Source organism: Myodes glareolus, chromosome 27, assembly GCF_982192425.1.
Source record: "Myodes glareolus chromosome 27, mMyoGla1.1, whole genome shotgun sequence".
In the NCBI taxonomy this organism is placed as follows: domain Eukaryota; kingdom Metazoa; phylum Chordata; class Mammalia; order Rodentia; family Cricetidae; genus Myodes; species Myodes glareolus.
The window spans coordinates 23,255,470-23,282,020 of record NC_142052.1 but is presented as its reverse complement, the minus strand read 5'-3'; the positions used below and the strand labels follow the sequence as shown (position 1 = coordinate 23,282,020).

Below are 26,551 nucleotides of genomic sequence, written 5' to 3'. Positions count from 1 at the left end.
TAAGGCCAACTTGAGAAGTGGTCCCTAGGAAGGGTCTGATGGGCTTGCAGGCAGTTTCTGTCTTAGCCCTTTGCAAAGGGCTGTACACTCCCAGAGGATCCGGAACCTAAGAGGCTGGAGACCAGCAGATAAAGGAAGACAGCAGCGTGCTCTGCACGACATTCATTTCTTACACTGAAATAGCCGTGTATTCCCTTTTTATCTTGGGGCATTCAGGAGCCAGTGAAGGGCAGACACTGTGATAACTATTCCTATGTCTTCACCCCTAAGGTGTTCAATAAATATTCACCCAACCAAGTAGACACTAGACCGAAAAGTACAGCTCACTTTATTAACTGCCCAACAAGTGAGTGGATAGAGTCTTAGCAGACCCATTATTTCCTGGGTTACAGTCTTCAAGGCCAACTTAATGTCACGTTGATTCATGAAATGCTACGTACACCTATCACAGCCGTTAAGGAATATGGTGGTTTTAAATGGGAGACACCATGGTTTTGTATTGTATTGTTGGATCTTGATATCTAAGAGGTAATTCTGGGAACTATTTTTCACTATTTCAGATTCCAACGATGCCATCTCTGGCATAAAGAAGGCAGTGGTTAGGTGTCTGTGACAGGATTTATCGGTACCTTATATCTTAAGGATATACCTGAAGTAGCTACTCATGATACTGTCAACACACCTATTATTTACCAGGTGCTTCCTTTGTTCAGATCTCCTACTGTATTTTACAGACTAGCTAGCTCACCTTTATGCAGAATCAGTATGTGGTAGGTAGTGTTGTTGTTCCCTGTTGAACATTTTCTGATGAACATTCAAGGTAAGTCAAGACTCCTAATTTTTTTTTAACAGAGTGAATTTTAAAAATTGCCCAAATTGCCTTCTTATCTAAGGTGCATATGCTACCTGAAGGTCTCATTTTTGAAAAACGAATCTCTCACAAAGCCGGGCCATTCAGTTAAGCTGCTGGTCATTTGCCTCACCCTCCTTGGAAGGCTCTGAAAGCTGTCTCCTCTTTAGATTCACTTGCCATGGATTGGCCACTGGTCAGAGCTACGTTTTCCGGGTCAGAGCAGTGAACGCAGCTGGACTTAGTGACTATTCCCAGGATTCGGAAGCTATTGAAGTCAAAGCTGCTATCGGTAAGCTCCTTCTCTGTAATTTGGCTGAAGGGAAGAATGAATTTTCCAATTTTCCATCATGTTGCAAATGGTTTGAAGTTCCTAATTCCACTCCACAATCTCGCAGTTAAACGGTCACTTTCTCTTGGCTCCAGTTGACAACTAGCTTTCCGTAGCTGGTGTGTTAAAGATCTTCATCACTTACCAGTGTCCGTGCGGCTGTAGTGTTTCCTCAGACATTCCGACTGTAGGAAACTTCATTCTCACTTCATTCCATCCCGGGACCTGGCAGGCCGTCCTGCTTCCATGAAGGGGTACATCATCACAACTCTGCCATCTTGTACTTAAAAGCCATTTCATCCACAGCAGAGCTCGGCTTCTTTTTCCTAACAGGACATTACCATGCTTCTTATAAAGCCTCTAAAACTCATGCAAGACACATGTGGTTGCTTAATCATGTCTCATCTGTTTGCAAAATAACAGAGTAACATCATTAATAAGGTAATTATAAGTATGTATGTGTTATACCTCCCAATCTTGGATAGAGTTGGAAGAGACCCAGCTAATCCAGAAAAAAAATAAAATCTGTAATATGCTAATTACATAAATATTAATAGAAATATTTGACTGAGTATGTAACTCAGTAACAGAGCACACAGTTATGATGTGTAAAGCCCTAAAACCACTGTAAAAAGAATAGGCAGGTGCAATGATGCGTACCTATAACCATAACAACTGGGGATGCTGAAACAGGAAGATTAAAAATTCAAGGTCATCCTGGGTTACATACCAAGACCCTATCTCAAAATTCAAGCAATATAACAACGACCACAACTATATTTAATGTTAGTTTTCTTCTTTGACATTATTGTAAGTAGACAGTAGCAGACATGTTCTTTTGGGGGTTGAGGGATACAGTTCATTACTGTTGCACTAACAGTTATGATTCTGCTATACAGCTAGGACCTTTAATATTGTGTCTTGTGAACTTTGTGGTCCTTTCTATATTATGTTAATATTAGAGCATACATTTCTCAAGAATTGCTTTTTCCTGTATAAACTAAACCCTTTGGATTGGTTCTGCAAGAAGAAATGGTTCCCGTTTTGTCTGTGGTTTAGTTTTGCTCTTATTTCTTCTTTTTCCAAAATATGGAGACGTTGAAATGTTCCCTGGTGTAAACCCTGCTAAACCAAGATTGATTTTTGCTCTGCCCGTAGTCCTAATGCTTCCGTTTGTTCTGTGATCCAAGAATAACACGTCCGGGGTCTGGCTCACGTCGTTTCTGTTGTTGTCTGGTGACTGTAGGGGGAGGAGTGTCTCCAGATGTGTGGCTTCAACTGAGTGATGCGCCTGGTGGACTAACAGACTCCAGGGGGGGCGTGAATGGAGCCTCCCCAGCAACCTCTCAGAAAGATGCTTTGCTCAGTAGCAAACCTAACAAACCTTCACCACCCAGTAGCCCTTCCCACCGGGGCCAGGCAGAAGTGAGTACAGTAAGTGAATCAGTTCAGGAGGAGCTCAGCCCGCCATCAGAGAAGGCCGCTCCCAAGGAGCAAAGTAAACCTGAGCCCCCGACAAAGAAGAAGGACCCAGTCGGTGAGAACTACCAAGTCCAGCTCTTCATCTGTCTCCATCAGTGTCCTCACCTCTCATTGTCCAGATCATACGCTTCATCCGTGTTCAGTCCTCATTTGTTGGTTCTGAATTTATGTTTCTATTAGCCATTCAGCATGTTTCCATCTAATACACTATCAAAGTCACTATTGAATGTGGGATTGGCTTTTATGCACTATCTCTTCATCTTAGCAATAACAAAATGTTTACAGGACTTTCTGAATGAGGGGAGATACCCTAGGCCCTAGACATGAGGGTAGGAAGGACTTGATGATTATTCGGGCTGTGTGAAGCTCATTGATCTTGCCATGAACTCTGACATGCTCATGCTCAGAACATGTAGAGGAAAACATTTCATAATGAAGTGACAATGTACCAAGGTCAGAGTTATTAACTTCCATTGTTCAACTCAGGTTTTTAAGTGATCTTTCATACTTCATTCAAATCACTAGTTCTTAGCAGCTCCAAAAAGTTCGGAATGGTATTATAGTCATGGAGAGCTATGTTCCGTGAGGCAAGAGACTGCTTCCCAGAAGGGGCTGCTAGAAGATGGCTCAGTAGAGAGCTAAATGTGAGCAGTGGGTGCTGCGGGTTCCGTGTGTGCTCTGGGAGACAATGTGGTACATAAAGTGAGGATAAGTTATAAGTGCCTCCTATTTATTCCCCATCTCTAACCCACCCCAGCTTTCATAACTCCTCTACTTTTTTGCTTTGACCTCTTATTCATCCCATTAACTAAGAAGAAATGTAGTAGTCACTTTAGGGTCCATCCTTATAAGTGATCTGAGAGAGAAAAGGAATAGATAGCCAGACAGACAGACAGACAGCCAGACAGACAGATAAACAACTTTATTCTCAAGGTTTTCTTTAGTCTGAAAGTTGTTTTGAATAGGAATGTGATAATTTATGTAGCTCTTATAATCCAAACAAATCTTTGGAAATTTCCTTGATGTATTGCATATCTAGATAGATTTCTTGCTATCACTGTATCTTTCTTTCTTCATTGAAAGGTATCATTTCAGTGGTCAACTATAAATGGAATCAGCAAAGCCATGTAAATGGACAAGGAGTTTTGAAGTATCCTTCAGATATTTTTATAGCTAGGCACTAACAATGCAATGATAGCTGCATAGTATCTTGTGCTATGTGGAACATTTTAGCACCAGGAATCTAAAATCATAGGAGTTTAAAACATTGTGATAAACATGTATCTACCAAGAAGAAGTCACAGGGCAATCTGTGCCTTGTGCTAGAGAATATTTATTAAAGGTGCATTTAACTGAGATCTAGGATCTTTTCCTAACTGGAGTATACACAAAGCCTCTCGGAGTAAGTGTACATGAGTATGAAACCATTAGAACTGTATGGAGATGCCAAATAAGCAAACTGAGACAGAAACCAAGATATGGACACATTCTGTTGTCATCAGAGATCAAATAAAAACAAAATCATCTTGAGTTTCTTCCTGTGGGAAAAAAACTCATTTTTTAAGGACATAGTATTTTGCCAGACATGTTTTTTAAAACTCAGTTCAGTGATTTCAGTACACTTTCTCAATGTCTGTTTTTTCTCATACACCAAGTCAGGTGCCAAGTTTCAGCCCAATCTCACATTTTCATTGTATACTGTATCCAGTACCCTCATGCATGGCACACCAGGTAAGCATGGTGAATGTATACAGAATCGTAAGTGCATTTTCCTCTTACGAGCTATTTATATTGCAACAGCGGCACCATCTCCACCCTATGACATCACTTGTCTTGAAAGTTTCCGGGACTCAATGGTTCTTGGATGGAAGCAACCAGATACAACTGGAGGGGCCGAGATCACGGGCTATTATGTGAACTACCGTGAGGTAATCAGTGGGGTGCCAGGAAAGTGGAGAGAAGCCAACATCAAGGCCGTCAGTGATGCAGCATACAAGGTAAGCAAGCCTGTGTCTCTGTGGTGGGCTGCAGCCTGTGAATGAGACAGTGCTGCATGTACACACCCCAGACCTGTTAAAGGGTCTGTGTCACTTTGTTCATTGTCAACACTGGCGTGACTTTGTGAAAAATATCCCTTGGTAGATAAGATTAGTATGGCTAGCTAGGCAGGGTAAGCATGGTTAGAATATTTACCACAAAATGTGCATTTATTATGCAAACTGGTATTTACTTTCAAAACTTATAAAGCATCAGTGATCATTTCACTAGCTTCAGACATTGCTAGATCCTATAACTCTGAATTTTTTTTTATTGATTTTCACAGTTAAAATCATGATGACATGGCCAGCTTACTTGACCCTCCTCCTATAATGTGGCTGTTATGGGCAGAAAGGAGAACAGATATTCTCCTGTTAGGGAGGCCTCTACTACTCCATCTGCCACAGATCCCCAGTGGCTCCCTCTGCTGGCACAGCTGTTGATCTTCGGTAGAGCATCACCTGCTGGGCGCAGGTACCAGCTCCCCAGCACTCACAGACACCCACACAGTCAAAGCCCAGAACAAGGCCAGAGCAGGCCACCTGGAAGTCAGTGCCACACTTCAGCTAATATGTGAAATTTATAAAATGTCACCCACAGACCAGGGATGCTAACATAAAATAGTTCTGTTTGTTTTCTGTCACAAGTTTTCTTTATGTGGCCCAGGCTAACCTCAGACTTGTAATCCTAATCCTCAGCCTCCAAAGTACTAGTATTATAGGCGTGCATCACCCCACCCAGCTACAAAGTTGTGTCCTTGCATTCTCCCATGTTGCTATGTCCAGCTATTTTAAAATTACATATGGTATTCCACCATGTGACCATACCATAATATGCCTTCCATTCCCTTATTGATTGCTGTGTAGGTCACTTATTTATTTATTTTTTTAGCTACATCACACAATATAGCAATGAACATACCTGATAGTACATATATGCAATGGTTTTTCTAAGTGATTACCAAAATAGAATTGTTGAGTATGTGACTCTGTTTTTCTTCCACTTTTTCTCTGTGCTGCATCCTAAAGTGTGTAGATCCTGCTCTGCCTCCTTGCCCACACTTTCTATTCAGACATTCTCAGTTTTGATCATCAGAGTGTCAAATGTCTTCTCCTGTATATAGGCTTCATTTTTATATCCTCTTCCATAGCATGCCGGCTCATAGTTTTGCCCATTTTCCTCATGGCTTTCTTACCGAATTGCAGCAACCTTTAGTGCTGTAAACATGGGCAGTGATCTGTGTCCTTTTGAAGAAGGCCTCCTTTGTGCCAGTATCACAGAGGTTCTGTACTTGAATATGTTCTAGACCAGTTGTTCTCAACCTGTGGGTCGTAGTCCCTTTGAGGTCAAACTAACTTTTTACAGGGGTTCTAAAGACCGTCTGAAAACGCAGATCCTTACATGATGATCACAACAATAGCTGGTGTTTACACAGCATGTAACTTTTCATTATTTAATCTTCAATCTTTCTGCAACACTTTTTATGCATCTTTTGGAAACAGCCCAACATTAAGTCACGTGGCATAGGCTTACGATCCTAGCACTCTATAAGTAAGGTAAGAATTCAAGGCCAACCTGGGCTATAATAAGACTCTGTCTAAACAAAAAAACAAAACAAAACAAAACAAAACAAAAGCATAGTTCAAGCTGGGCAGTGGTGGGACATGCCTTAAACCCCAACACTTGGGAGGCAGAGGCAGACGAATCTCTGTGAGTTTGAGGCCAGCCTGGTCTATAAGAACTAGTTCTGGGACAGGCTCCAAAGCTACAGAGAAACCCTGTCTCAAAAAAAAAAAAAGATAGAAAAGAAAACAAAAACAAAGTGTAGTTCCCTTTGCCTGACAGTTTATATTCTATATCATGTAGGAATATTAACCTTATTTTAACCTAATCACCTAATTTTGTACTGTCTACTGGATCTTTCTGTCATGTACGTTTTCATGTTCTTTATTGACTGCTTTTGAATATGTAAAAGTTTGTGTAGATTTGTCAATTTTGTGTGTGCCCACCTATCTGGAGGTCAGGGAACACCCGCAGGAGTTAGTTCTCTTCCACCCTGTGGTGCTGGGGACTGGACTCGTGGTGTCAGGCTTGGCTGTGTCTTTATGCGCTGAGGTGTTGTACTGGCTCTGGCATAGTTCAAACAGTGTGGCATCTCCTCCTACTCCGCCTTGAAAGATAGATCCTGTGATCTGGGGTCTGTCCTTCTAATTATATCATAGATCCTGGGATTTCAGATCTATCTTTGCAAATTTATCATAGATCCTGTGATTTGGGGTCTGTCTTTCCAAATAGATTATAGACCCTGTTGATTTCTTATGGGTAGCTGAACAAATTTAGAATTCATTGTTATTCTCTTTGTTTTACCCTCATATCAGAAACATAAAACCTCAGAGTATGCCCTTACCCTCTTACTGGTTTGTATGCTACTATATTTTATTGACTTGTTATTTTTAATGTTATTAATTACCTGGGCCTTTGATTTGTTTCTGCTTTGCCTTGTTGTTTTGTTGTTGTTGTCTTTTGAGGCAGGGCCCTGGCAGTCCTAGAACTAGCTATCTTGCCCAGGAAGGCCTCAGACTCATAGAGATCCACCTATGTCTGCCTCCCAAGTGCTGAGAGATTAAAGTTGTCTAACACCACTCCTGGTACAATTGCTGTTTTTTAAATTTTATTTTTATTTGTGTGTATGTGTGTATATCTGCTTGTCTGAATGGGCACTATGTGCATGCCGGTACCCTTAGAGGCCAAGAGAGGGCATCAGATTCCCTGGAACTAAGGTTACAGGAGAGTGTTCTTTAGACTACAAGCAGGAATGTGATTATAAAAGGGTGTGACTTACTGGGGTTACCCTAGGATATATCCATCATGTAGAATAAATAAGTTAAATGTTAAGCACATGGAATAAAACTAGATCACCACAGGGTATGCTTGTGACACAGAGTTAAATAAATAAAATGCTGAACAACTGCTTGTGATATGATCAATGTTATAGATTGACAACTTGAAGGAAAACACAGTGTACCAGTTCCAAGTGTCAGCCATGAACATTGCAGGGCTGGGGGCACCCTCTGCAGTGAGTGAGTGCTTCAAGTGTGAAGAATGGACCATCGCTGTCCCAGGTAAAGTGCAAACTGTACAAGCTGGAATTAACTAAAGTACTACCTAGATGACATTTAAGAGACGAGAATATGCTTGCTATACTTAGCTAAAATATTTTATGATCGCATTAAATAATAGGTAAATGATAGCTAGCAATGTAAACTTAAAAATCAATTCCTCCTGCTACTCTTTCAACTAAAACCCAGAGCTGCCATTGCTCAGCCTCTGTTTGCAGGACTGGCAGAGGCACAGCTTGAGTGCCAAATGAACATTTGGAAGGACTTCCGAACTTTCCCTTTGTCTCTCAAAAGCCCCTTGAGAGAATCAGTTCATAGCCCACAGCAGATTTATTTCTAGAAACACTTCCTGCATCCTTCACAGCTGTGTTGTTTTGAAGCAATCATCTATCAACCCAACCAAGATGGTGGCTTCTCCCTGTTACCTGTCCTCCTCCCTTGCCGTAGCTCTTCATTAAGTGCGACATTGGCTTATCCTGCCTACCTAGGATGTGTGCCTGCCTTCTCTCTGCTTGCCTCTCTCTACTAAGCTCTAGTATCTCTATGTTCACACACCTCCTCTTCCCTCGGCAGTCTGGGAATCTGGTTTGCAGGTAGTCTGCTGTGGAGGTTGTCATGGAGGTGTTGGGTACATGAGGAAGAAAAAAAGAAGTAAGCAGAAAAACTTACTCATGTTTACATCTCATATAGTGCCATAAAACCAAACATACAAATACCAACACAAACAGACTTCCTAAGTATTAAGGTCCCAACTAGTAATACGCACATTGTAAGTGATCTAATTTTGCTTCTGATTATGGCATTGGTTTCCAAAATCTAAATATTCTGAATGACACAGGACTCCTGGGTTTAATCATCAACAGATCTAATCATTGGCATGATATAATCATAGATTTTATAAACACTCCAGACCACATGAAGGCACCCTGTGTGGACAGCCACCTTGCCTACTCTCCCCACTCTGCCACTCCTTCCTCTGTCTGAAACCCTGTCCCCAGAAGAACCACCATATTGCCCTCACTTGGCAAATACCTCTTTGCTTGACTTCTGTCAAGTATGAATAAAAAATTAGCAAAAGAAACAAAAGAGGTTCAATGTTCACTCAATGTCAGCAGGCACACAGAGGCAAACACCTGACTTAGATGTTAAAAAGTTCTTTCTGCCATTTTCACACTGGTGGATCTGTTGATGGAGGTTTCTGTCCCAGCAACCAGCTCCCAAATAACCAAGATACTTGGTCCCAAATAACTGACCAAATAATAAATACTTGGTCGATAGCTTAGACTTGTTACTAGCTAGTCCTACAACTTAAATGAACCCATTTCTATGAATTTATGTTCTGCTGTGTGGCTCATGGCTTGTTACTTCATTTTCTACATATCCTACTCCCTCAGAGTCTGGCTGGTGACTCTGCCCTCTCTCCCATGGTTTTCTTAGTCTGGCTTTCTTATTAAACCAATGAGTGCAACATATTTTCACAGTGTACAAAAAGCTTATTCTATAGCATCTCTCCCTTTTGCATAATTAAAAAGGAATGTTTTAATTTTAATATAGTAAAATTATATACAACAAAATAGTTGTGAGGTAAGAATTACAGTTATAATATTGCACAGTCATGAAAAGTCTCGGGGTTTTCTGTATGTCTTTGAAGTATTTGAAGACTATTTGTCTAAATATATGTTTAACCTTGAAAACACACCTAATATGACTACAAACTTGATTATTTTTATAATCAAAAACCCATATTTTTACCTATATTCTACCACGTGGTTTGGTACCTTATCATAAGTCACTGTGAGTCACTTCAGGTGGTTTTGATTGGCTGTCTAGACAGAAGTTGCTATTTGAAAAGAATATGTAAATCACGTGAATAGCAGACACAAAGATACAGGTGGTGACATCATAGCTCAGACTCTTTAGAAATGCAGCCATGTACACACAGCATACATCACAGTGTCTTTTCTTTAGAGTACTATCAATTTACTTGACTTCTGTGGACTGTCTGCTAACTGCCCTAGGAGTGATTGAAATCAGCGATGACTTGTCCACCCAAGAACAGCCTGAGGGATGCTTGGTCCAGCTCCAGAGGGCATCTGGGCATGCCCTTGGCCACCTGTGCCATGAGTAGTTATAGAGCAGCTGTGGAAACTTGCAGTGGCCACAACATGCCTACTTTTAGGAGACGGAGAGATTGCTGTAGAGAACACCAGCTCGAGAGTCAGCCGAGAGACCCTGGATGTGGGTGTGAATGTACGCATAGTGAGTCTCCTCGTGCACACTGACCCCTGGTGCTCTCTCTCCCTACCTCAGGACCACCACACAGCCTGAAGCTCAGTGAAGTCAGGAAGAGCTCCCTGGTTCTCCAGTGGGAGCCTCCAGTCTACTCAGGGCGGACTCCAGTCACTGGTTACTTTGTGGACCTGAAGGAAGCGAGTGCCAAAGATGACCAATGGCGAGGTCTCAATGAGGCAGCCATTGGGAACAAGTATCTGAGGGTGAGAGGGTGCCCTGTGATCTACAGCATGCCTTTTCTCTCTTAAGAGGAAAGCTACTAACACTGAGCTAACACAGTGAGAGTCAAGTTCGGGCTCCTGGTAAGATTCCATCCACTTGGCAGCTATTAAGGCTGGGGAATTTTTTGATGCTTGAAATTGTGTGGTGACATTTCACCTGAATTCCTTAATCTGGCTTTGGAAGGCAGCCACCAGCTCCCTCCTCCCTCCTCTTTCCCCCTTTGCTCTGACATACCCCTCTCACAGTTTTTGTTCTGCCCAATCTTAAAACGTTACTGCTCATTACTGTCCCCCAAAGGTGACCCTCATTCCTCCTCGTTTCTAACAGTGGCCTTTCCCTGGAGAGTGCCCTTTCTCAGAGTTCACACTGGTGCTGCTGTAACCGCAGGGTGGCTGGAGTCGTGCCTTGTCTCACCCTGCTTACCCGGGCGTGCCTGTGCTCGCAGAAGCACTCGGAGCTCCCTGGAATGGGTTCACTCAACTCTTGACCTTCATCTCAGCCTTCCCAAGTCACTGCCTCCAGTTTCCCTGAGTGTGCTTACTGAACCTGTGCCTGCCTGGTACAGATGCGGCTTCGAAGCAACAGCTCACTTGTGCTGGCTGGGAGCTGCCAAAGAGTGTTTTCCCCTGGGCTAGCGACAGATAGAGTGCCCAAAGACCATAAATCCATAGTGGGCAACGCTTATGATTCCATAGTTTATAGCTTAATTAGTGGGACTTTACCATAACCACTCAAAATTTCCATACTGCATTCATACCAAGCAGTTCATAACTGTATTGGTAATTAGAGGATAATTAGACAGGAGTGGATGGAAGGAGGCAGTATAATTCCTGGTAAGATTATAGGAAAGAAAAGAAATCTAAGAGTATGCGTGCATAGACTATGAGTTCGTCATGGTGTTGTCCTTGTGCCAGAGTGACGGAAGAGTACAGGTGTGCTGTCTCAACACTGACTAGACTCTGGAATGTGTTACAGAAACCCAACTCACAGCCACTCACCACCCATGTATCAGGTATACGCGTGACAGGCACCTGGGGACTGGTCTGCTTTTATCAGAAGAAAGTGTTTCTGTTCTTTTCTCAATGTAGAATTTGGAATATATTACATTCTATGCATTCTGCCGGTGCCCTGGTGTAAGTTCATTTACAGACTGAACTTATTTCAATTTTGAAATTATTTTTGAAAATTCAGTGTCTCAGCTAGGTGTGGTGGTAAACCTGTAATCCTAGCACTTGGGAGACTCGCAAGAAAATCAGGAGTTCAAGGTCAGCCTCCACGACTAGTAAATTCCAATCCAGCCTGGTCTACACAAGACCTTGTTTCATGAAACCAAAAAGCAAAGTTCATTATTTATAAAACTTCCAGTGAGAGCTATCACTGTATAACAACATTCTGCTGCCATCAGAACCCAATCCAGCAGTTAGATCTAAAGTCTAACAGTCAGAGCGTAGCACATTCATAGTCAAAAAGCTTTGTTGTTTGACTACATGTTCCCCAGCACTGTTTGGTTTAAGTCAAATTTTGAATGTTGGCCTTACCACAGCATTATGAGAGAAATTACACCTAAATTCCTTCCTAAAACAACTCTTTTTATTTTATTGATTTTTGCTGAAATATAAAATTTTTTTCTGCTTCCCTTCCTACCTCTCCCCTCCCCTTCAACCCTCTCCCAAGGTCCCCATGCTCCCAATTTACTCAGGAGGCCAGTCTTTTTCTACTTCCCATGTAGATTAGACCTATGTATGTCTCTCTTAGGGTCCTCATTGTTGTCTGGGTTCTCTAGGATTGTGGTTTGTAGGCTGGTTTTCTTTGCTTTATGTTTAAAAACCATTTATGAGTGAGTACATGTGATAATTGTCTTTCTGTGTCTAGGTTACCTCACTCAAAATGATGTAAAACAATTATTTTAAGTTATATGTTTTAAAAATAAAAAAGAATTTTGATAATGTTAGCAGCATTGTTAATAGTAGGAACAGTAACAATACAGAGCCCAGATAACTCACAAATTTATGAAACATTCTCAGCAGCCATCCTGGTTATTTAAAGCTGAGAGGGCTGGAGGACCTCTCTGCCGTGCAGAGCACCCAGGTTCAGCTCCGGGCATTCGCATGGCCACTCATAACCATTCGTAACTTCAGATTTCGGGGACCTGATGCCCTCATCTTTTGACCTTCACAGGCAAGATGTAGTGCACAAACATACCTGCAGGCGAAATACTCATACACATAAAAACTTAAGAGCTAACAAACAAAAAACCCTTGGTCGTAAGGCTGATACTTGCTGAGTCCAGCAAGCAAAGGCACTCGCTGCCAAGCCTGGCAAGCTGAGTTCAGTCCTCAGACCCACATGTGGAAGGAGAGAGCTGACTCTCACAGGCTGTCCTCTGACTTCTACATGTGTGATGTGGCATGGCCGGTATTCCTGTCCCATTGCTTATAGACAACAATAATAAATAATTTTAAAAATCAGGGATATAGAATATTCTTAATTATTTTTGTTACCATGCAAAGCAATGGGTTTCACTGTAACACTTTTAAACACATACATTATTATCCTTTGTTCCTAGCCTCCTCCCAGCTCTCATTGCTTTCTCCCCCATGCCCTATTGCTGGCCTCTTTCCTCTTCCTGTGAAGTCCCCCCTTCCACTTTTATATCACATAAGCTCCATTAACCTCTGATCTTCCTCTTTCTCCCTCACTTTAGGCTTTTTCTTTTCTACTTGTATGTCCTCCCTATGTAAGCATTTAAATTTGTGTTGCATGTAGAAGGTGAAGCAAGGTCTTTGTCTTTCTGAGACTTGCATATTTCATTTAGCACCCTGATCTCCAGTTCCATCCACTTCTCATTTTTTTTTTTCAGGACAGGGTTTCTCTGTAGCTTTGGAGCCTGTCCTGGAACTCGCTCTTGTAGACCAGGCTGGCCTCGAACTCGCAGAGATCCACCTGCCTCTGCCTCCCTAGTGCTGGGATTAAAGGTGTGTGCCACCACCAGCCCGGTTTATAATTTCATTCTTTACAGCTAAATAAAATTCCATTGTACAAATGTATCAAATTCCCTTCATCAATTAAACTGTTGATGGACATATGGGCTGGTTCTCTAAGAGGGTATAGAATTTTAATACACTTAGATTATTCACGAGTTTTTAAATTCACAATTATATTAGTCTCCTGTCTACTTAGTGAGAAATAGGCATTACCTTTACAGGGACAATGTTCATTTAAATTTTATTTTATGTGAATGAGTGTTCTGACTGCGTGTATGTCTGTGTACCATGTGTGTGCCTAGTGTCCATGGAAGGCAGAAGAGTGTGAGATCTCCTGGAACAGGAGTTACAGACAGCTGAGAGCTGCTATGTGGGTGCTTGGAATGAAAGTGGGGTCCTCTGGAAGGGCAGCTAGTGGTCTGAGCCATCTCTCCAGCATCTCTAATGAACTTTTGGGCAAATACAAAATGTCTTTTTGCCAAGGGAATCACTGCGGGGTGTGTAACATAAATGCTATTTTGAACACTTTGTAGTTTATTTTTTTGGATCAAAGAATAAAGCAGCTAATTCATCCAAAGCATGCATGCATTTCAGGAACATGGAACATGTTTCTGATTTGGGAGGTGCTTAAATTATCTAAGAGAGAATGTGAGAATGACAGGGCTGGGAGGGATTTTAGCAACTCCTCCTCTGACAGCTGGTCCACGGAGAGGCTAGACCAAGGTCAGAGCCACCTGGATGGCAGAGGCAGCCCGAGAGCACAAGCCTCGTTTCCTTGACGAGGAATTAATGACACCTACTGAGGAAGAGCACACCTGCTTATGTGACATCAGACACTCATTACTTCCAACCTGCTGATTCCAGGTGCAAGGCCTCAAAGAGGGTGTCAGCTACGTGTTCCGGGTCCGCGCCGTCAACCAGGCGGGTGTTGGGAAGCCTTCTGATCTTGCTGGCCCTGTTGTGGCAGAAACACGTCCAGGTGGGTCCTCACATTTTCATTAATATTCATCCCCAGCTTAGGGTGTCACTCAGCAGTGGAGCATTGAACTATCATGCACAGGAGCCAGATTTTAATCCAAGTACCAAAGGGGAAAAAGATCTGTCCTTCCAGAGGACCCCAGTTCAAGTCCAGGCACCCACATAGCAGCTCTCAGCTGCTCCAGGATATCCTGTTTCAGGGGATCTGACACTCTTCTGCCCTCCATGGGCACTAGGCACACACAAGGTACATAGACATACTTGCAGTCAAAACACTCATTCACATAAAATAAAATTAAATTAAAAAGTAAAAGTATATTATAGGACTAAAACATAAATGAACATTGTCCTTATAGATTTAATGACTATTTCTCACTTTCAACCAACAGTAGGTGCCATCTAAGTAGTTGGTACCTATCCCCTTAGCATGTGCCAATCATGTATTCCTTTACAGGAACCTCAGAACAGGATGAGCCAGGTTTGAAGTAGTCTAGGAGCTATCATGGCTAGCTAGCACCTACCACAGGGACCAATTCTAAGCAAGCACCCCCAGGAGACTGTTCCTATTATGATCTGGCCTTTAGCCCTGATAAGGTATTTTCCAGTCACAGAGGAAGCTGCAATAGCAGGGAGAGGGTAGCCCTTACACAGGTGGAGACTGTATAGAATTCCATCTCTGAAGTTAAACCACAGGTCAGCACACTTTGTGTTAAGAGAAAGGTAGTATTTCCAGCTTTATAGCCATATGGTCTTTGTTAACTTTGGTCTGCCAGGACATGAAGGCAACCACAGACAAATATGAGCAGGTATAGCTGTGCTCTAATAGAACCTTTTCATGGGTATTACATACATGCATCATATAATATCATGCATTCTGCATATATATAAATAATATCATACATTATGCACCCTATAAAACTTGAATTCCATGGCATGTTTCTATACCTTGAAATATTAATCTTATTTTCATATTTTCTCAGCTGTTTTTTTCTTTGTTTTTGTTTGTTTTGAGGCAAGATCTCATGCTGTAGCCCAGGCTGGCCTGGAACTTGCTATGTAGACCAAGCTGGCCTTAAAGATATGCCTCCCAAGTGCTGGGACTAAAAGTGTGTTCCACTGTATCTGGCCTTTAAAAAAAAACTTTTAAAAATATGAAAATCATTATTACTTTGTGGGCCATATGCAAAGAGGCAACCGGCCAGATTTAGCCCAGCAGCCGTAGTTTGCCGTAGGTTAAACTAATAATGGGCCTGCATGCATGGTTGATTGAGCTAACGCAGCCCTCTCTACTGGGTTCAAGGAAGCCAAGATGGGCCCGCAGAAGACAGTGTCTCCTGTATTATGAGAACAAAGTTTCTAGTGCTCATTGCTCAGTTAGTTCCTAATCACTACAAAATGATTATGAGTTCCATTCTTATTCAGTTTGTTCTGTTTTAAAATTTTTATTTCTGTTCCCTGAAGTTTCATAAAAAAAAACAGCTTTTATTTTTATTCATTCTGGTGTGAGGACTTTTGTTTTAGTGTGCCCCTGTTTTCAGGAGGGAAATGAACACAGGGTAAGTAGAGAATGTTGTCTTTCTTTTCCTGGTGAGGAAAACATAAACAGAGGAAGCTCCTACTCCTTGAATCTCTGGTTACTTGAAGACTATCAGTAATGCACCCCCAGAGGAACAGGCTGCCCATAACGTCCCATTTCTTCATGACTGTTTTCATCTGCTCCTAAGTTAGTTCATACATAGGTCTTTGACAAAAGTGATCTTTACAGAGTGAGGCCAGGAATGCCACACCTCATAGTAACCTTTGCAAGCTTCCAAAGAAAGCAGAAAAGTGCTAGGAAGAGACATATGAAGGCACCAGAATATGTATTTGTAAAGGCTCCCATGCAACATCCGCCCCAGAGGGCGTTTATATTACTGTATGCAGTACTACTGTCTAGTAGGAGGAAAGCACCATTTAGGCTATAGGTTCCCAACTTGATTAAAGGAAACTCAAATCAACCTAATTTCTCAATCAGTGCCTTCAGAATTAGCAGGCTGCCAAGTGTGGCATTAGCATAGCTATCTCTGGGGCTTGGCTCTTGACCCCCTGGGTGAAAGTTTTGTATTACTGATTTGGAACAGGCACCGAAAGTTGCATCTATGGCCATTCAGTTCCTGAACTAGAACTCTAGTCAGCAGCTGCAGACTTGAATATTCTTTGCTGCTCACAGTTTAGGAAAGGTACTTGGGCACAGAAAGTCAAAATGCTTCCCTGGGACCTTTCAGATTTGTTATAGTCAGCAGGCATGTTCACTCTTGCAACATGACTTTCTCAAGCTGCTACTGCATGGCGGCTCCTGTGTGTGACTGTATGTTCATCATGTTTATGATCATGTGGGAACAATGGAGTCTACAGCTCGGTATAGTGAGAGCTAGGACAGACATTCATAATGCTGCAGAGCCAAATAGGCTAGAAACTAGGGTTCACAGTTTGTAAGTTGCTGGCTAACAAAACTTAAATGTAGCCTAAAATTGACTGTATCTATTACTTTTACTAAGCTTAAGTGTATTATTTTGCCTGCTTTGTGTTAGAATGAATAGGAAGAAGAAGGGGAGAAATGTTATACATTTCAAGATTTGGGGTGTGAAACTTGCAAACTTGGTTCAGAAAATACTCTGGTTTCTTTTATTTGAGAAGAACACCTTCACTTGTGGTACATTATTAAATTCTTGAGTAGAAAATAAAGCTTATCAAGTAACAGCATACCACAAGCACACCTAACAAGATACTTCAAGTGTAATTGGGTTTCAGTTGAAAGTTCACTTAATCCACTGGAGTCAGCAGGATCACTGGCCTCCCTTTGAAGTCAAAGACAGCTGCACAGTCTAATTGTGTTGGTAACAAGAGCCCAGACAACAGCCTAAGTGTGCCTGTAGTGCTTTCCCAAGACACTGTTAGCTAAAGAAACCTACACACAGAGCAGGTTAGAACTAGTTAGTAAACTTCTTGATGTCTTATTTTTTCTTCTTGATGTCTGATACTTTTAAACAGTATCACTAACATTGAAGGTAGAGGCCAGGTGAGCCAGATCAGATCGGGAAAAAGAGACCTGGCCTGGGGTGACCCGGAGGTCAACAGGTTGGCTCTGAAGTTTGCAGATATTCTTGCCAGAGAAACAACAGCAGGTAGGAGAGTCAGGTGATGGATAGGAGAACCCAGACAGCAAGCAGGGCCTCAAGTAGGAGCGCAACACTGGCAGCAGAACAGGTTAGGAGAATGACTTCCCCAAAGGAAAATGAGTTGGGTTCAGCTAGCAGCCAAGTGCACTTTACAGTTCTAGTGTCTAAAACTTGGTTGACTCAGGACCTGATATACAGTGCTGAGAAGGCAATGCAGGCACGGGGCCTCATAGTAGAGACTTCAGGGGCTCTGAGGCAGGAGGCTGATTGCTGGCTAACTCAGAAAACTGCACTCATACCTGTCTCTTAAGTGCCACTTGGACTCCTGCCATAGCAGTTCTCAGTGGTGACTGTGCCTTAGAGTCCTGCCAGGAACGCTGAAAATGCTGACACTCACTCTGCTCCAGAGAGATTAAGTAAAAATTAAAATAACCAGGCTTGAATGTGTATTAGACTCTGGCTCCTTTGGAAGAGGAGTCGCATCTTTTCTTCTGTACCCTGAGGGCTTAGCATAGAGCCTGCTATATTACACAGTAGTTAATCTGTCAGATGAAAAAAGTGCTGCCATGTTAGACAGATTTCTCATCACCATGACAACTATCTGACATAAAAGAAAAAAAGTTTCACTTTCCTCATGATTTGAGAGGTTTTAGTTCACATGGTAAGGAGGACATGATGGAGCAACCAACATTATAACAGAATAGCTAGTGTAGGCCCCAGCTCCTAAGGGCTCTGGGCTTCCCAAAGTAGTACCATGAGCACCACCACATGAGCCTATGGGGGACATTTCATATTTGAACAATACAACCACCATGTTTTGAGCAGTGTGACTCTTGTAGCATCAGAATGTGCCCTTTATCCTAGGCATCTTATAATTCATGACTGGTTGCGAAGGATGAGATGGGAAAGGCAGGTCCAGTGGAGGCCACAGGGTAGGCACCAAGATAATATGTAAACAGAGATTTCTGTCCTGCCCAGTCCCACAGCCGTTCAGTCCCAAAGAAACACACAGAGGCCTACATTAATTATAAACTGGTTGGCCTATTAGCTCAGACTTATTATTAACCAGCTTTTACAACTTAAATTAACCCATAATTCTTGTCTGTGTTAGCCATGTGGTTTGGTACCTTTTATCAGTGAGGCCTTCTCATCTTGCTTCCTCTATGTCTGGGAGGCAACTGCAGACTGAACCTTTCCTCTTCCCAGAATTCTCTTAGTCTGGTTGCTGCACCTATACTTCCTGCATGGGTACTGACCAATCAGCATTTTATTAAACCAAAATGCGAGACAGATTTTTACAGTGTACAAGAGCATTATCCCACAGCATTTCCCCTTTTCCAAAACAAGAACTCTGACTCTAATCTCCTTTGTTTAGCTTTTTTTCTGATTATTATTCATAACAACTTGTAACCAACACTTTAAACAAAGACAAGCATTCATAATCCATTTTTGGGGAATGTGGGCATAGTTTTCTAGGCTTCCTGTTGGTCAGGGGTGCTGATAATTTTTTATGTGACCCTAAAGAAAATTTAGGATTATGTCCAAGTCCTGACTGGAATATTCTGTGAGGCTGGATCATCTCAGTCAGTAGTCTTGAAGCTGTTCTGGATATATAACTCCAGGAATCTGTAAAAGAGGTCCTTTGAAATGTCATTTGGGCCATTTGGGCCATCCACTCCTATTAGAGATTTCTCGGGGTGGTGGTCTTCCTTGATCAAACCTGATTTTTCTTAACCCAGAATAAATCCATAGCCTCTCATTTCCTGTGGAAACAAAAGCAAAACCACTTCTCCAAAGTAACATATCTTTTGACTTAAATGTTGAAGTCAAGGCATTTTTTAAATTTATGGATTGGATTAATCCAGCAGCTTTTATAAGCAAATGTATTTTAACAGATGTTGTTCCTTCCTCAGAAGTCAAACAATTCAAAGACAGCACAATGACATACAATATCCAGATTCTCTGTGTATTTTCCATCTTTACATGGCTTTAATTTTTATTTTTAATTTTTGGTTTTTTGAGACAGGATTTCTCTGTGTATCTTTGGCTGCTCTGGGACTCACTCTATAAACCAGGCCAGCCTTGAACTCACAGAGATTCACCTGCCTCTGCCTCTTAAGTGCTGGGGTTAAAGGTGTGTGCCACCACACCTGACTACATTTCTTTTTTAAAGGACTTTATTCTTTCCCTTTCTCTCCCAAGCTTGCGTATATTTTTAAACACATTGTAAACCATTTATCGTGTTTTTTTTTTCTGTCTGAATCTGTCTTTATTGTATATATTTATCTTTTTCTGACCACAGTCTTACCAAAGTCTTTAATTTGGTAAGCAATATAATTAAGATTAAAGCTGCAGCCTTGCCGTCTGGATCTTTGCCACTCCTTGGCTTCCTGAGAGTCTAGCTTCATGACGGAGGTACTGGTGGGAGCCATGTTTATTGCCACAATACTTGTGTTTGTGGATGTATGGGGGGTATGTGTACAAGAGTGCAGGTTGCCTGTGAAGTTCAGAGTTGGCTCTCCTGGAGCTGGAGTCAGTGTCGGTTGTTAGCTGTTGTGAATGCTGGGAACCAAACGCAGGTCCTCTATAGGAGAACATACTCCTAATCACTGAGCCATCTCTGAAGCCCCAGGGCAATCTCTAAAGCCTTGTCAGTCCAAAATCACCCTTCATTTTCTCTGCTCAAATCCCGATGTGCCACGTGAACCTTCATGTTTTTAAACAAACTCACAAGATGTTCCTGAAAAATCCCAAGTCATTGAAAACTTTGGTTCCTTTTTCTAACACAACTTCATGGGAAAGTGGGTTGGCCTTTCAGTTAGATAAAACTACTCGCTGGGAGTTATTTCTTGACTGCAGAACAGCAGACATGGGTCGGTCTTGCTTTGGACTGTAAATGTAAAATGAAGCAGGAAAGCTATGGCCACTAGGACAGTGCCTTTATTTCACTTGATGTTTATCAAAATATTTATGTCATGTGGAAGCCTTAATATAACATGTTCCAATACAATATCATAACAGTTTTTCACTATGTTTTCTTAAAGTTGCGTTTTCAGCCCAGTGCCCAGATCGTGTTAGTATGTACAGCAAATATGAAAGATGGAGTTTCTACCTTTACAGAATTTAACTCTATTCTCAATAATTAAAGAACCAGAGCAACATTTTAGAAAATAAAAATGCTACTAAATAAATAGTCCTCTTTATAAGCTTTTATATTTTAAACCTTAAGATCCAAATAGTTCAAACTGGTTTTATTTGTTCTCTTTATTGTCCTTTTATTGAAATAAATTAACTACAATCATCCATCATAGGTACAATTAAATTCGCACAGGTTGAAGAAATGTTCACATCACTCTTTTCTACTTGCTACAATGTTACCATGTGCCAATCTGATATAACTGACCAAGGAAAGTTTCATAGACGAGAAAAATGCTTAAATACTAGCTGAATCTGCAACTGATTCCTACATCACTGTCCTAGAAACTAGTTATTTTTAAGTTATAATTGAATTTCAAAGACAAATAACAACCATGTTCTTTTCCAAAATTATAAAATATCATATTGCTTAGGTTAGATGTCAGTTATAAGGTAATGAGGAAAGATTCAGACGTTTGAGGTAAAGGGAATGCATCAGTTAAGGTTTGAAATAGTATATTTGAAAGGAAATATAGAAAGGAAAACAGCATCTTTTGTTTCACTTCATATTTCATATAATATCACCAGTTACATTACAAAAATTAATCTCCATAATGCTTCAATGAGTTAGTTCTGTCTTCTTATCTCAACTGTTAAGGTGTTAGGACATCAGCTAAGCTTGACCATCCTATCCTGGCACGCACTATGTTTGGAAATGTTTGGCTATTAAACCTAGACTGAGTTTGATCCTCAGCACCATGAAATAAGTAAATAAATAAATAACATCGGGTTTTAAGTATCCAACTGTTCTACTTATCTGAGACTTTACCACAATCATCAATTCTCTCATTTTCATTTTCAGACTATGAAATTCCATTGAAAAGATTGTCTGTTTCAATAACTACTTTTTGATTGCATGTACTGCAACTTATTCACTTTTTGCATATAGCTCAGAACCATAAGTATCAACCTAATTTGTGAAACAGGGTTGCAATTTGGTGATATCTTTACTGGCAAGAAGGTGTTTGTTTGTCTATCTTCCTTCTGGTTGTTTTCAGTTCTTAACGTGTTTACCAGTGAATCCTGGTAGAGAGCTTGTAGTAATTTTTGGGAGGAGATTAACAACAATGATCCCAAAAGCTCACTGGATCCTTTCTCACATTGTACAGGACACACCAATAACTGGAGCCTGTCCATTCTATACTGATACAAACAAATCAGGAAAGGCATGTTACAAATCAGAAAATATAAATAAAGTGGAACAAAGCCCTTATGATTCTGTCGAAAAGTCAGAATTATATGCTATTCTCATGGTACTAAGGGACTTTAAAGAATCTCTCAGCATAGTTACTGATTTTCAATAAGCAGAAAGAGTTGTTTAGCATATTGAAACCGCAGAAGTTATATCGGATGACACAGAATTGACTTCATTGTTTATTCAGGTGCAAGATATAATCAGTAATAGACATCATCCAAGGTACATCCAATCCCATACGGGTCTGCCAGGTCCTCTAGCACAAGGTAATGCAGAAATTGATCAATTATTGATTGTAAATGTACTTAAGACCTCACAATTTCACAAAAAAATCATATCAATAGAAAAGGTTTTAAAAAAAGTACTCTTGCATTACATGGCAACAAGCCAAGGAAATTATAAGGAGTTGTCCTACTGGTTCTTTATACAACCAAACACCACTACCTGCAGGAAGTAACACAAAGGTTATTCAAATAAATGCAATATAGTAGATAAATGTGTCCCATTTTGTAGAATTTGGAAAATTAAAATATGTACACCAAACTATTGATACTTATATTAAGGTTTTCAATAGACAATTGCTTTGAGTTTGGAAAAGACTGATTTGGTCATCACACATTTGCTAGAAGTTATGGCCATCATTGGTATACCTGCATAAATAAAGACAGACAATGGTCCAGCATATGTCTCTAAGAAAATGAAACAGTTTTTTGCTTATTAGAATATAAAGCATATTATAGGTATACCACACAATTCTACAGGACAGGCAGTTATAGAAAGATCAACTCAAACTCTAAAGGACATGTTAAATAAACCGAAAGGGATGAAAAATATTCCCAGAAATAGATTGCATAATGCTTTATTAATTTTGAATGTTCTACATACTAATGAAAAAGAAACAACAGCTACAGAGAGACATGGGATAGTAGAAAAAAACTATGGAATTAAATCAGCCAATATACTTTAAAAGATGTACTGACTTCAGAACAGAAACCAGACCATGTGTTATGTTGGGGAAGGGGTTTTGATTTTGTTTCCACAAAAGAAGAAAAACTGTGGATACCATCAAAATTGATAAAGATTCAATTTGAACAAGAGACACCTCTTAATTTGAAGAGATGACAGTTCATCAAACATCATGGCCTTTTAATCTGAACTAACCAATAAAACTAACAAATGCTTTTCATTTGATCAGATATAACTTGCCAAAAGAGAATCTCCCCAAAATTAGGGTTGGGGAAGGGTTTTGTTTCTGTGTTTTCAAGAGAATAAAGGTGTCCAGCTTTTGAAGACCACTGGACAAATGTGACGTCTAAAGAAAAAAACAAATAATTTAGAAAAAAATGTCTTAAGAAAAAGAGTAAATTGTCCTATTGGTACAACAACATTTCCAACGGGATAAAATTTCATAAATATTCCCAAATGTTTGTTTCTTCTGTCCTCTGCCTTTCGGTAGTCCCACTCCAATTTAAGATTAAAACTGGTTTTGGAGTTGGAGTGTGTCTCTCTCTTTCTGTAAACCTAAGCATGCTTATTAAAGTGAAATTCAGAATCTCTGTCTTATGTCAAAAGAACTATGATATGGGTCAGAAGAAAAATAAGAATTTAAGGACTATTTTATTGCTACTAATCTCATAATCCTTTGGTTTTATGTTGACCCTTTGACAGCTTTTCTTAAGGTATAATATATATATTTAAACTTTTTTGTCATATAGAGTACTAACTAATTCTAGAAAAAGGTTTCATCTACCTTCCTATACATGATCTTGGATTTGAGTCTCTATCAATTTTCTGCAGCGAACCATGAGCATGCATAACCTGAAAGTCTCCGTAACGAGGGTGGGGCCCACGATGATGACTCCTCCAGGACTGGGGTAACACCACTAAGCTGGAACTCCACCTGAGGATCAGCTTTGGACTACAGATTGCTCAGAATAATTGTGAGGTGGCTGAGATGATCCAGCCTAACAGACTACTCTAGCTAGGACTTGAGACAAGTCCTGGACTTTCCCATTACGTGTAGATTGTGTAAAAAAATAGATACAGCTGCCTCTCACAGGACTTGACAATTAACCCAAAATTTCTTTTCAGGATCCCCTAAAGATACCATCGCCACAGACAGCAGGAAGTAAATTTAAGAATACTTTATTATTCTTAAATATTTATTTATTAAAATACAAGTTAAATATTACTATATTTCCCCTTTTGCCATAAATAAAAAAGAAGGCTAAAACTAATATAAAAAACTATATACAGTAAGTACAATGACTATATACAACATATACAGCCAGTAAGTACATCAACAATGTCTAGTTCATTTGCATTTGACAAATTCAGAGAAAATACTTCATATCTATCCCATATTGGTAAGTCCAAAGTCTTATACCTAATTTACTTTCTGTCATAACTTGCTTTCTGTGTCTGGTAAACAAAGAAAACTGTAACTATAACTAGTCTTCAACTTCTGCAGAGACCTGAGAAGGAAATAATATTAATGAGTAAGCAGGAAGTATGAGTAAGTACCTTCCAAAAATATGTGAGTAATGACAGAAACAGCTGGCCTACAGTCCTAGCATATCTGACAGACTGTTCTGTGAAGCAGGATATTCTGAAGGGCTGTCCCTCCATGTCTTGACAATGTTTGGCAGTCACTTTCTTTTGTGTCCTGCTTGTCCAATTAGGACAGCATACTGTCAGCAGTTGAGGCAAGGTCATTTTGTTGCCCTGTAGTTTACTTTTGCCACAAAGAAAGTAAACTCCATGTGGCGTTTCTTCAATGTCCATTATCTTCTCTGAAGTAGATTAGTGCTGCCTGGAGCAGACATGTCTCATTGTCATAAAAATGCCTATGTTATTAAAACATTCTAAATGCCATATTCTGTAGACGTCTGAAGTGTTTGAAGATGACCTGTCTATCTAAAATATATCTTACTTAATGTGACTACAGGTTTGATTATAATAGGTGACTAATTACTAAGTTGCATTTCCTTATTATCCTAAACTGGTAATAATAACTTTCAAAGACTAGAAATTTGCATTACATTGTTAAATGAGCTGCATAGGTGCAATACCTTGAACAAGATTAGAAACATATGCACAATATGTTTTAACAAAATTAATCTCAAATTTGTATCAATATAAACATTTGTACATAATATACAAAAGTCCAATCCAATATAAAACATTTAAAACTAATAGTTGCTTTTCTAAAAGATTCAATAATCTACCTTTTTAATCTTATCATATCTATATTCTCCCTTTTTTATTTTTAGAGTAGATTTAATAATCTACCCCTTTATCCTATCATATCCATATCCCCCTCTTTTATTTTCAAAACAAGAACCTTGGATCTAATTCCCTTTGTTTAGTTTTGTTCCTTACCGTTACCAATAATAACTTGTAACCAATCTTTTAAACAATCTATTTTTGGGGAATATAGGTATAGTTTTCTAGGATTCTTCTTGCTAATTAGGGGTGTTGATAATCTCATGGGGACCCAAAGAAAATTTAGGATTATGGTCAATCCTGACTAGAGTATTCGTGAGGCTGGATCATCTCAGCCAGCAGTCTTGTGGCTGTTCTGGATGTAGAACTCATAGGAAACCCGTCTCTATTTAAGCTTAACCTGGAAGTAACCAGTTAGGGTTATCAGAACTGTCACTAGTGAAGTATAGATAGATTCCATGTGACAGTCCGGAATTCTCCAGTGTGAGCAGGACCCTCAAGAGTGGACTTTGATCCATGAGCATTGGCTCTCGGGGAGCTGTGTGTTTTTATTTCTTGGTTTGGCCAGGCTGTAAGTGGGTGAGGCTTTAGAGTTCAAAGGTTCTCTACAGAACCGGAACAAAGGTGTAGCTAGTGGAACTGCTCCTGTTTGGCAAACTCTAGCATTTAGCTTCAGAAGGAAAAAATAAATCAAGTTTTTAGCCCAAATAATACTTTTCTTTTATAAACTTAAATCATGTCTTTACTAGGATAAATAGCAAGTAGGGTGATTCATTTTCTCTGGAAAAGGATTATAGGTAAGAACATAATAAATATGAATAATTGGTAATGCTTCCCAAGTAAACACTATGCAAAAAGTTAAAAGATTTCGTTAACACCCATCACTTCTGTCCTCATTATAGTGATACAAATATGCTGACTTTGTATTCTCACAGTGACTCTTGAAAACTCTGTGTTGTAATACTACCTGGGCACAAAGACTCGTCAGCACCAGCCTTTACCTAAATTCCAATGAGCACATTGGTTCAGGACTTTATAGCATGGGTGTGAGCATTATGTCATGAGTCATGTGCTGTCAGGAACAGAAATAAGACAGGGCCTGCAACTTTACAAGGACCATATGGCAGATGCTTAACTTCAGGAACAATTAAGCATTTGATTGATTGCTATTTTAGGTCCCTTATGAGTCAAATATGATGATAAACATCTCTTTAAAATAAAACTTCAAAAAATCTGCTTAAACTAGTGTTCTTTCTACTCTTTACATGTGTTAACCATCACTTTCTGGACATAAACACAGATATGGAAGTTAAAGTGTGCATTGCCATCAGTAAGAACACAGAGTATGTCAGCTATCAGGATGGGGATCCAATAGCCTGTTACTCATTATCTGGGCTCAGTTTCTTCTTGAACATCCCTAGTAGGGCTTTGGCACTCTCTGCTGCCATTGATGGTTATATTGGACAGTGCCCAGGATGATGGG

General features: G+C 40.2%; 1 protein-coding gene across 2 annotated transcripts in view; it reads left to right on the top strand.

Annotated features, from left to right (window-relative positions):
* Positions 1 to 26,551, top strand: part of Myom1 (myomesin 1) — a 120,239-nt gene that overhangs the window by 62,970 nt on the left and 30,718 nt on the right. Inside the window, exons 17-22 of one of the 2 annotated variants that reach the window (XM_048435904.3) lie at positions 1,021 to 1,142; positions 2,428 to 2,718; positions 4,464 to 4,660; positions 7,696 to 7,822; positions 10,130 to 10,314; positions 14,182 to 14,296. In XM_048435904.3, the coding sequence (XP_048291861.2) occupies positions 1,021 to 1,142; positions 2,428 to 2,718; positions 4,464 to 4,660; positions 7,696 to 7,822; positions 10,130 to 10,314; positions 14,182 to 14,296 (1,037 nt within the window). The remainder of the gene's footprint in view (positions 1 to 1,020; positions 1,143 to 2,427; positions 2,719 to 4,463; positions 4,661 to 7,695; positions 7,823 to 10,129; positions 10,315 to 14,181; positions 14,297 to 26,551) is intronic. The other variant, XM_048435911.3, reaches the window with a different exon arrangement.